General features: G+C 42.8%; 1 protein-coding gene across 1 annotated transcript; it reads left to right on the forward strand.

Moving 5' to 3' along the window:
• The first annotated feature begins 307 nt into the window (after positions 1 to 307).
• On the forward strand, positions 308 to 1466 carry LOC131810149 (olfactory receptor 2G3-like). Its single transcript, XM_059137754.1, has one exon. It carries the CDS (start codon positions 308 to 310, stop codon positions 1244 to 1246), a length of 939 nt encoding a protein of 312 aa, XP_058993737.1. The 3' UTR covers positions 1247 to 1466.
• The last annotated feature ends 11026 nt before the right edge of the window (positions 1467 to 12492 follow it).

The raw sequence follows: 12492 nt of genomic DNA on the forward strand, positions 1-12492 counted from the left end.
AGAATAGCAAGGATGGGTCAGAAAAAGGAAAAATATACCTAGAGGCCAGAGCAAAGCATAGCATACAGCACCTCCCTGATTTGGCATTCACCCTTTTCATCACCATGACCCTCAACTAAATCCTGAACCCAACCCCAATATCACCCAAGCAACTATGGGGACATATCTCATGGTGCTTCCATCTGCCAATCCAAACTTCCTCTTAAGAAGCATACATAAAACAAGTGTGAAAATTCCTTACATACCCTTGTGCATAGACACCCAATCAATTACATACCCTCAAAACTCTTTAAACAGGCAGATCGCAATGCAGGAACTCAACCAGTCCACTGTGACAGAATTCATTCTATTGGGCTTTGCCCCCAACCCCAGGACAAACCCTCTGCTCTTCACCTTCTTTCTCATCTTTTACCTGCTCATCCTTGTGAGCAACAGCCTCCTCATCACCCTTATCCACCAGGACTCCCACCTCCACACACCCATGTACTTTTTCATCAGTGTCCTCTCCATGCTGGACATGTGCTACACAACTACCACTGTGCCCCAGATGCTTGTGCATATCCTCAGCAAGAAGAGGGCCATCTCTTTTGCTAGGTGTGTGGCCCAGATGTACATCTTCCTCCTCTTTGGGGTCACCGAGTCCTGGCTCTTCTCCATCATGTCCATGGACAGGTATGTGGCCATCTGCCATCCTCTTCGGTACAAGGTCGTCATGAGCCCCCGGATGTGCCTCCTCTTGGTGGGCATCTGTGTAGCCTATGGCATGGTGGGTGGCCTGTGCTACACCTTCTTTGCTGTGCGCCTGCCCTACTGTGGCCCTAATGAAATTGACCACTACTTTTGCGAGGTCCCTGCCGTCCTGAAGCTGGCCTGTGCAGACACATCCCTCAATGACTTGGTGGACTTCATCACGGGCTTCAATGTCATCGTGGTCCCCCTCACCCTGATTGTCATTGTCTATGCCAACATCTTTGCCACCATCATGAAGATCCGCTCATCCCAGGGACGGATCAAGGCCTTCTCCACCTGTGCTTCCCACATCACTGTGGTCACCATGTTTGCAGTTCCGTGTATCATCATGTACATGAGTCCTGGCTCTGACTCCTTGTCAAACAATGGCAAGAAAATGGCCCTTTTTTATAACATTGCCACAGCCTTCCTCAACCCTGTCATCTACAGTCTGAGGAACAAGGATGTGAAAAAGGCTTTCCTCAAACTGATGGGACGGAGCGGGGTCTCAGAGTGAAGCTTTAAAGTGGAAGACCCTGGGAGACAAACAAAGCAGGACTCACACCCACAGCCCCACCAAAGACTCTTCTTCCATGAGATCTGGGAGACTGAACTCCATCAAATCACACCATCACCCTGGCCCAGCTGGGAGGGAACTGGGTGCTCAGACAATGGCAGTATCTCTAGTGATGTGGTTGGCGACAGAGGAAATTGTGAAGGTAGAGTATGCTGATCAAAAGGCGGGACCTCAGTGCCAGACAGAGTAGGATGAGAGACTTGATTTGAACATTAATAGATATGTGACATTTTGCAAGTCATTTAACTTATTCTAAGGTTTACATCTCTTCCTCAGAGGGAAGTTGTGATGATCAAATGAGATACTATATAAAACATGTTTGGTATGAGACTGGCAATAGCTTTCAACAGATACTAGTTTTAATTTAAAAATTTTATTTCTCCAGAGGAACTGTCAGCCTTGAATTAGTCATGATCCTCTTCCAGGCTTTGTAAGTGACTAGAACCCTAGACAGTAAAGGGCGGGGGGAAGGAGGGAGGGAGTGGAAGTAGTAAAAACTCAAAAACCAAGAAGTGGAGAATCTTAGGGAGAGAAACTCAAGAATGAGAAAGTGAACCCCTCTCTCCCCATCCACAAATTGGGCACACTGCAATTATCTTACGGTACCAGTTTGTGGCCATTTGGATTGTGCTTTTGTATCTTTATACCTTTTGAATTTCCTTTTCACCTTGTTCCTAATAAAGTCCATTTTGGAAAACTATAACCTGTGTTGGGTGATGTCAAGGAAGAGCGATTCTGTCCACCTGAGGATGAGCAAAATTAGACAGGGGCGTGTAGGCAAAATGTTCCCCCAGATGCAAAATGTAGGCAGTCCAGAGAGAGGTTAAAATCTCCCTGGGTGGCTTCTGCTCTGCTCCCTCTTGCTTGGAGAGACCTTCCCTAAAACTCTGCTTACTCCTCATAGAATTTTTAAAAATGTAGATTGCTTTTCCCCAAGTTTTACCTTTCTTCAGGGTTATGTTCCTGGGATCAAACACACTTACAGGCTTTGACTGTTTGCTGCTGTAGGAATTCCAGGACCCAACAAAGTAATCTCCGTGAGGTTCTAGGGACCCGTTCCACAAGCTAACAGCCAACCCCTTTGGGTTGTCCTTACCCAGTCACTTGCTGATATACATTTGCTATGAGACTCCTTGCAAAAAATAATAATAATAATAATCAGCTGGGTTGGCCAGAAAAATTCAACATGGATGCCTATGCCCCCCACAGGAGACCAGGGTCTGTGCCAAGGGATGTCCTCAAAGATACTGCCCTACGCACCCACACAAGAACCAGAATGCTGCATCAATAATAAAACAAAATTAAAAGGCAGTTAACAAAACAGTGTGTTTCATTGCAATATACTTACAGGCATGTGGATAATAACATAGAAAGAGCTTTTACAAATTGGTAAGAAAAACACAAACACCCCATAAAACTGGCACAGATCTGAACAGTTCATAAAAAAGATATTCAGATCATCAATAAACATATGGGAAAATCCCACCACAGTGGGCACTAAAGAAATGCAAATGAAAATAATAAGATTACTTTTTTGCCTTTGAAAGGAATTTTTAATTTTATTTCTTTCCTTGACAAAGAGAGACACAGCAAGAGAGGGAACACAAGCAGGGGGAGTGAGAGAGAGAGTAGTGGCTCCCCTCAGAGCAGGGAGCCTGATGCAGGGCTTGATCCCCGGACCCCATGATCTTGACCTGAGCTGAAGGCAGACGCTTAACGACTGAGCCATCCAGGTGCCCCACGTGCAGAGTTTTTAAAGAGAGTCAGAGGTGGCTAGAACACTGTGAAACACACACTTCTATATGTTGCTTATGGGAGTAGGAATCCATCTTTTTTGTAAGGTGGTTTGGCTTTATGTAGCAAGAAACTTAAATATGCTCATAACTTCCTACTTTCTACTTCTACTTTCAGGACATTTTAGGAAATAGACATCAAAAGGGCGGGAAACATAGCACAATCATTTTCATTCTGTTAGTCAAATAGGAAAAAGTTGGAACCAACTGAAAACATTCTGTAATTGTGCATGAGTGATTAAAATATGGTAAATATGGGTGCCTGGGTGGCTCAGTGGGTTAAGCCGCTGCCTTCGGCTCAGGTCGTGATCTCAGGGTCCTGGGATCGAGTCCCACATCGGGCTCTCTGCTCAGCAGGGAGTCTGCTTCCCCCTCTCTCTCTGCCTGCTTCTCTGCCTACGTGTGATCTCTGTCTGTCAAATAAATAAATAAAATCTTTAAAAAATAATAAAAAATAAAATATGGTAAATATGGTATGGCCACATAATGGTGTACTATGCAGCCACTGAAAATGTATCTTATAAGAATATTTAATGATATGAATGCTCATAGCATGGTACTGGGTGCATAAAGGCCAGAAACAGCTGGGGAACAGCATGTTGTGATCACACCATTAATAGTCATAAATACATTTTCACCCTTGAAGTCAGACATTAACGCTTAGAATAGGAGAGAGGGCCACTGAGTCATACATCTGTACACACACACATACACATATGCACGTGCCTGTGCACACACACAAACACACACAAGCTCCCCACCTTTTCAAATTAACAAATTAATAAACTAACCAGGACAGCTTACCTTGTCTGTGTTTTCAACTCATTCTCTTGCTCCCTCGTGCCCCAATTTAATCTACCCCCAATCACGATATGTCCAGTCATCTGGCAAGTCGTGGCTTTCAACAACCCCATCCACTGTATAGACCCCTTCCCTCACATCCACACAGCAGGGATGGAATCATGGACTCCCAGGAAGTCCCAGTGATCAAAGACACACAGTGTGCCTGGATAGGGTCTCTGGCACTGTCACAGACATCTCATTTTTTTTTTTTCCAAACAGGACAAACCCCTTCCATTCTGGAACAAGCTTCCCCACAGAGCGTCCTCAGCGAGTCCCATCCAGAGTATCTCAGATTTCTCTGTACAGAGGTCTGACTGTGCCTGCAGTCGTGGCAAGCAAACTCACCCCTCCTCCAAAGAGCTTCTGGTGATTCCTGTTTCCATTTCCTACTTCTGCTTCAGTCAACATTGGCAATTTAACATTTTTCTTGAAAACTGTCTATTTTATCTAGGTTTTCAAGTTTACTGGCATCAAGTTGTTTTTTAAAGTATACTGTATATGTAGCACTGTATCCCCTTTTAATTTTTAAAATGTACCTTTCTTCTCCCTTTATTCCTTGAACAGTTTTGCCAGAGGAGCATCTAATTTATATTTTCTTTTTTTTTTAAAGGTTTTATTTATTTATTTGACAGACAGAGATCACAAGTAGGCAGAGAGGCAGGCAGAGAGAGAGAGGGTGAAGCAGGCTCCCTGCTGAGCAGAGAGCCCAATGCGGGGCTTGATCCCAGGACCCTGAAATCATGACCTGAGCCGAAGGCAGAGGCTTCACCCACTGAGCCACTCAGGCGCTCCTGATTTGTATTTTCAAAGAAACAGATGATGGTTTTGTTAATTAACCTTCTACACATTGATTTCCGCTTTTGTCTATAGATTTCCCTCCTGCTTGCTTTTTGCTTACTCTAACCTATCCTTTTGAGTGGAATGACTACCTCAGGAATTTCAGTCTTTCTCATTTTTTATAAAGATTTTATTTATTTATTTGAGAGAGACAGTGGCAGAGAGAGAGAGAGAGAGCACAAGAGGGAGGAGGGTCAGAGGGAGAAACAGACTCCCCGCTGAGCAGGGAGCCCAAAAAAGGGTTCCATCCTGGGATCCCGGGATTATGACCTAAGCCAGAATGGTTATGCCTAACCCACTGAGCCACCCAGGCACCCTCTCATTTTGTAATAAATACCTGCAGAGCTGTAAATGTCCACGCAAAGACCTCTTCATCACTTCCTACAAAGTTTAAAAATGGTGGTTGCCACTCAGTCCTAATCTTGGTCTGTTCTGCTACAGTGCTCATTATCATCACTAGAATTAGCTCAAGTCAACCAATCAATACAGGAATCATGTCATTTTAAGTGAATCTCATTGATTCATACCAACTAACCAGGGCAGCTTACCTTGTCTGTGTTTTCAACTCAAACACATTCACATTTTACACAACCAGGTACATTAGTCCAGATCCTGATTGCATGTCAGCCAGAATTTTCCCTAAGTCCATGCTATGGCTAGAGCATTGCAGGGAAAAAAAAAAAAATCTCTTCAACTAGCCATATTCCAGGGTTTGCTTTTTTTTTTTTTTTTTTTTTTTAAGATTTTCTTTATTTATTTGAGAGAGACAGAGAGAACACAAGCAGGGGGAGGGGCAGAGAGCAAGGGGGAAGCATACTCCCTACTGAGTGCAGGGCCCATCCCAGGACCCTGAGATCATGAACTGAGCCGAGGGCAGACACTTAACAGACTGAGCCACCCAAACACTTCCCAACATCACGAGCTATTAATCATATGCAAATTACAGCCACAGAGAGGTGTCACTCCACTATTACACTATTTAGTCTGGTATATTGACTTACATAAAATATACTGACCACACTCAGTGCTGGAAAAGATGCAGAGTAAAGGGATCTCTCCTACAAAACTAGTGGGAATGTAAAACTGTACAGCATCTCTGTAAAACAGTTAGGTATATGCTTTTTTAAAAAAAATAGCTGTATTGAGATATAATTTACATACCATAAAACTCATATACTTGAACTATGTTAATGCAGTGGTTTTTCTTATATACACAGGATTGTGTAACTATCACCACAATGCAATTTAGAAACATCTTCATCACCCCCAAAAGAAACTCTATACCCATTAGCAATCACTCCTTATCACCCTGCTCTTATCCCTAGGTCTGTCCAATGACTACTAATTTAATTTACTTTCTGTCTATAGATTTTCTTGTCCTAGATATTTTATATAAGTGGAACTGTGTAATACACAGACTTTTATGACTGGTTTTTCTCATTAATTTCATGAATCATCCATTTAGCATTTATCAACTGTTCATCCCTTTTTATTGCAAAGTAGGATTTCATTGTATGGATAAGCCACATTTTATCTACCCATTCAGTTGATAGACAGTTGAGTTGATTCCACTTTTTGGATACTATGAATAATGCTGCTAGGAATATTCATATACCAGTTTTTGTTAAACATATATGTTTAATTTCTCTTAGATATACATCTAGGAGTGGAATTGACACATCCTATGATAACTCTATGTTTAACGTTTTAAAGAACTATCATACTATTTCCCAAAGCAGCAGTACAATTTTGCATTCTTACCAGCAATGTGTAAGAGTTTCAATTTCTCTACACCCTAGTCAGTACTTGTTAATGTAGTTTTTAAAATTGTAGTCATCCCAGAAGGTATGTAATGGTATGTCATTGTGGTTTGTGTTAAATATTGTTATAAGCATACACATATCATATGACTCCAGCAATCACATTCCTGGGAATTTATTCTAGGGAAAAATAACTTACTATTTTTAACTTTACACAAATATTCATAGCAAATTTAATCATAATAGCACAGAACTAAAAACAATGCAAATGTGCTTCAACAGGTGAACGGATAAACTCTGGTACCTCCGTACAAGAGAATACTACTCAGCAATATAAAGGATCAAACTACTGATATTTGCAACAATCTAGATGGCTCTCAAAGGCATCAGGCTGGGTTTTAAAAATAATTAGACTTAAAAAGTTACAGACTTCATGATTCCATTTGTGTAACATTTTCAAAATTAAAGTGACAGAAAAACAGATCAGTGACCATCAGTGCCAGATTTCTCTGTGGTAATGGAACAGTTTTGTATCCTTATTGTGGTTATATGAAGCTAAGAATTTAATAAAATTCCTAAGACCATATATCCCCCAAAATGAGTACAGGTAATAAATGGTGAAATTCTAATAATGTCTATAGTTTAGTTATTAACATTGTGCTGATGTCCGTTTACTGGCTGTGATAATGTACTACAGTCATAGATATCATTATTATGGGACAGCTGGATCAAGGGTACCCGAGAGCTCAATTTACTATTTTTTGCAACTTCTTGTGAATTGTAAATTACTTCAAAATAAAATGTGTGGGTTTTTTTTTTAATAGCTCCTATATTCTGGAAGAAACTGAAAACCTAACTATGGGTCATCAAATGACAAGACAAACAAAATCACTCATCATAAACTGTTATCATATCCATGGAATCATCCTACTGGACACACACAGAAGAATTCTATTCTAAAATGAAAATTTTATATACAATCTGAGATCTAGGTGGTGAGCTTCATAAGTATTCACCAAGTCTCCCATGGTTCTTGCTCCTACTTTACTGCCTCTCCCTCAGCCCCATTGGAAATGCCCTATAGCTACTTAACAGAGGACAGAAAGGCCTAGTTTAAGGCAGCACTGAATATGGTAAAAGAAAATTGTTTCCATGAGTAGAATTTTAGATGGTATATCTGGCTGTCTACTTTACAGGGAATGAGAGAGGCCCCTCAGTGTAGCTACACACTATTTTATGGGCAGTTGCTAACGGGATGGAAAGGTGGCCAGAAACTTGGAAAGAAGAAGATTGGAGGATTAATGATGTGAGCTCTAGAGGAAGTCATGTGTATGTGCCTCTCCATGACCCAGAATATGAACATAATTGTGTGATATATACATATGCAAACTGAGCATCTACTGTGGGGAGTGTCTCTCAATAATCAGGTAGACTAGATGATCCACCTGTAGATTGGTCAGCCTCTTTCCTGACCCACACAAGTGCTGCTCCAGCCATTGCAGTATAACAGAGACTATGTATGGACACAGCTGCATGAAGTCAGCCTCACCAAGGCTGAGATGGCCACTGTCACTACTGTTTGCCACACTCCAGCAGCAGAGACAGATGCTGAACCTTTGATGTGGCACCATTCCCTGAGAGAGCTTCCAGTTACCTGGTGACACATAAATTACATTAGATACTTTCCATCACCAAGGGGCTGCAGTCTGTCCTCCCAAAGATAGACGCATATTCAGGTTTCCTACCTCACGCATCTCTTATGATTCACCATTAATGGTCTGACGGCATGTGTTATCCATGCAGTATCCATGCAGTATCATCTCTGAACAAGATATGCACTTTATATCAAAAAGTGTGACAGTCAATTGCTTCTTGGCCTTTTGGCTAAGATCAAGTGTAAAAAGTGTGACAGTCAACTCACTCACAGAATTCAGTGGTCTCCCATTGTGCCCAAACACTCAGAAACTCCTGGGCCTAAGAGGATTGTGGAATTACTGATTTAAGTTTCGATTATCATGCCATTTGAGGGACAACATTTTGTAAGGTTGTAGTGTTATCTTATAGAATGCACTTTATGACTTACACCAGTAGTCACTCTATGGTGAGAAAGAGAAGGCACAGATCCAGGAGCAAGGAGATGTAACAGGAGTTGTCCCTCTCACCAATATAAAAAGCTTCCCGTAGAAATTTTTGCTTCCTGTCCCTACAACTTTGAAGTTGTGCTCAAAGAAGGAATTCATTCATCAGGGAGGAGGTCTATGGTTCTAATTAATTAGAAGCTGAGATTGCCTCCTGGCCACTTTTGCTAAACCAAGTGGGAGGATATCGCTCTCGCCAGCAAGAACGACTCGGAGACTCACGTAGCAGCGAACCTTTTTTATTAATCGCTTTTTTCTTCCTTCTCCCCTAACCCCGGGCACATGGGTTTTTATGCAGGCAGTGTTAACCAATCAGAATGCAGTGCTCATGCACCTCCCGCGTGAGTGGACCTAAATGAACAGCCAATCATATTCAGTCCCTTACAGCTCTTATAGTAGGCCTCCTGTACTGGCTCCCGACATCTCCCCCTTTTTTATTTATTTATAATGGCTGAGATCGTGCCTGTCTTAGGTTGCCAATCCTCAGCACACATGCTTACCCATCATCGGGTACTCTCCCTGGTCGAAGAGCCCCTGTCTTAGGTTGCTATGGTGTGGGATCAGTCTTACCCGTCTTTGACTACCGATCTAGCATACTTAGCCATATCTGGGGGGAGGTACCAGCCTCAAGAGCCATCATGGCTTGAACCATGAGGTGTTATTGTCATTGATTGCGACGGACACGGCCACACACCCAACGTAACATTAGTACGTTAGCTGTGATTAAGAGAACAGCCATGGCACCAAGTCTGGCCCACTGTTTGAGGAACGAAACAGATTGCTGTAACATTTTTTTTTTCCACTCACTAACAGGTGCAATAGTTACTTTGGTAGAATTTATGGATATAATTTGAGCTCGTAATTGCCTAGTTAAATTTTGAAATTGACGGTTCCAGGTACCATTAAGCATTCTTCCCAATTGTCGAGACAGATTGGCCGCTACTGACAAGTTATTGTAAGCTACAGGAGTAACACAAAGTCCCGCCATATTATGTATACATCCTGTTGAGATTATAGATTCTAAGACATCTATTTGTTCCTGTACTAGATCAACTCTTTGATTTACAATAAGGATCCCAGCATGCAAATGTCCGTTAATTTGTTCTTGCGTAGCCAATGCTTCAGCGACCATTCCTGTGACGTTGTTGAGCGTGGCGGCTGTCTGTACCGAGGTTGTCAACGCTACCGCGGCAGCAGTAGCAGCGGCGGCGGCGGATGCTGCGATAGCTGCAATAATGGCTGCTGTTATTCCAAAGTCTCGTTTATGTCGAAGCAGCACCGGCAGGTTGTCGGGGTTCACCTGTACTGGCATCGGGATATACGTCGGTATCTTGGCTATTACTGCCGAGTCTCCCACCGTGGCGTTCCAACATTCTGATAGCAGACAATTCTGGGACTCACAAGAGAGACTAGATGACTTGTTAATAGTAGAAGCATTAAAAACTATGAAGAGAAAGGGAGCTCTAACACAGACGGGCGTTGGTGAGTAACTTATGTGCTTAGCTGAGGTGCAATTGCAAGTAACATTTGTTTCAAATCGAGAGCCTACGTGATAGTTGCCATGTAGACCCATTAATAAAGTGAAGGCTTTCCAAGCCTGTACATGCCTGTGCAGCATTGCAGAGCAGCCACCTATCTAGAAGGTGAGCTGACGTGCCTTGCGCTGGGTTTTGGTAGGTATAATTATAGCCAAAAAAGGTGGAGTTAGAGTAAGTGGGGATTTTAGGACTAAATGAGAATCCTGTTCCCACCCAAACTCCTGAGAGGCTACTATGGCAGCCACTCGAGCGGTGCAGCTCGCACAATAGCAGGCCTTGGTGCAGCAAGGTTTATATGGAGGAGGCCCCTCGTAAGGTGGCGCTGTTGGGGCTGGGCGCGTGGGCATAGGATCTAAGTTATCTACCACTTCCGTCTTTGTTTGTAACTGCGCCATAGCTCCTTCTTCCACTTTTAATTTCAGCTGCGCCATAACTTCCCCCTGCATTTTGAGCTGCGCCATAGCCTTCTTTAGCTCGTCCTCCTTTTTTGCAAGCTCCTTTTGCATCTTGCTCACCTTTTGGCTTTTGGGCGATTTCCCTCCTCTGCTCCTTTGATCATCGCTCGAGCTAGATCCCTCACTGTCTGAGTGTCCGTTTGAGCTTTCACTCTCAGAGCTAGTGTCCTTCAAGGAGCCTTTACAAAATTCCTCTTTCACTTGTTCTAAGATCTCCCCTCCCAGTTGCACCGCCTGGCATATGGGCTCTCGCAGGGATTGCAAACAAACTTTCACTAAAGACCAAACGGCCAGGGTTCCCGGCGTAGTGCGCGGATCGCGTCTAAGGTCTTCTCCTAAATGCTCCCACTGAGGGATGTTTAATATCCCTTCCTCCAAAAACCAGGGAGCCGTTTGTCCCACTTCTCTCAAAAACAAACGAGCTGTTTTATTTTTTAAAGGAGTACCAATTGCTTTAAGGATATCAGAAAGCGGCCCCAGCATTTTATATGTGGCCATCTCGTTTCCCATACCGGAAAGCTTTACTCTCATCCTTATCCTAGGAACTTTGCAGCCATCTCGTTTCCCATCCCGGAAAGCTTTCTACGCTCATCCTCGACTTGAGGAACTTTCCCTGTCACTAGACAGAACTTTTTACCTGATTGTCGCCGACTCCATGCGTCTCTCACGATGAGATTCCCGGGTTTCGGCACCACTTATCGCTCTCGCCAGCAAGAACGACTCGGAGACTCACGTAGCAGCGAACCTTTTTTATTAATCGCTTTTTTCTTCTTTTTCCCCTAACCCCGGGCGCATGGGTTTTTATGCAAGCAGTGTTAACCAATCAGAATGCAGTGCTCATGCACCTCCCGCGTGAGTGGACCTAAATGAACAGCCAATCATATTCAGTCCCTTACAGCTCTTATAGTAGGCCTCCTGTACTGGCTCCCGACAGGAGGAGGAATGGCTTCTGCATTTCTTAACTCCTGAATGATGCTGTGATGCTAATCTCCAGATCATTCCTTGATTAGCAAGAGTCTAAATCTCAAGAGAGAAGCTGTGATTGAATCAATATCCCCAGCACTCAGGTAGTCATGCCTTTGGGTAATCCCATGACCTTGAGTTTGGGCTGGACCTAGTAGAGATCTTCTCATAAATACCCTGAAAGTGATGGGAAATCATGTTCAAATTTAGGTTACAAAAGATCCTTGCCCACTCCTGCTCATGACCTCCCTGATTAAGCTAACTGCCAGGTGATGAGCTGCTCCAAGGAGAGGCCCACATGGAAGAAACTAATGAATGCTCTGTACAACTGTCAGGAAGAAAATGAGACTCTCAGTCCAAGAGTCAGGAGCTAAATCCTGGTGACAATCAGGGAAGTTTGGAAGAAGATCTTTCCCCAGTTAAGTGTTAGGGTTTCTGTAGCTGGTGACTTGATTGCAGCCTTATGAGAACCTCCTAATCCAGAGGGTCCCTCTAACTTCACTCAGATTCTTAACCCAAAGAAACTACAAAAAATAAATGTTTGGTGTTTTAAACCACAAAAAATGGGGGTAATTTGTTACACACTGATAGGTAACTAATACAAAGGAACTGCAAAGAGTCACAAGGAAATTTTGGGGGATGTTGATGATAATTATCTTGATCATGGTGATGTTTTCACAAGTATATATGTATTTCACAACTCATCAAATTGTATACTTTCAATATCTACAGTTCACTATATGTCAATGTACTTCAGTAAAGTTGAGAATACATTATGAAAGTGTCTGAGTGGGAGATTTTTCCAGTTGTTAAGAGATCCTACTTTCCCCTTCAAATATCATTTCACTGAGACAGAGTT

The sequence above is a fragment of the Mustela lutreola genome, chromosome 10 (assembly GCF_030435805.1).
Source record: "Mustela lutreola isolate mMusLut2 chromosome 10, mMusLut2.pri, whole genome shotgun sequence".
NCBI lineage: Eukaryota > Metazoa > Chordata > Mammalia > Carnivora > Mustelidae > Mustela > Mustela lutreola.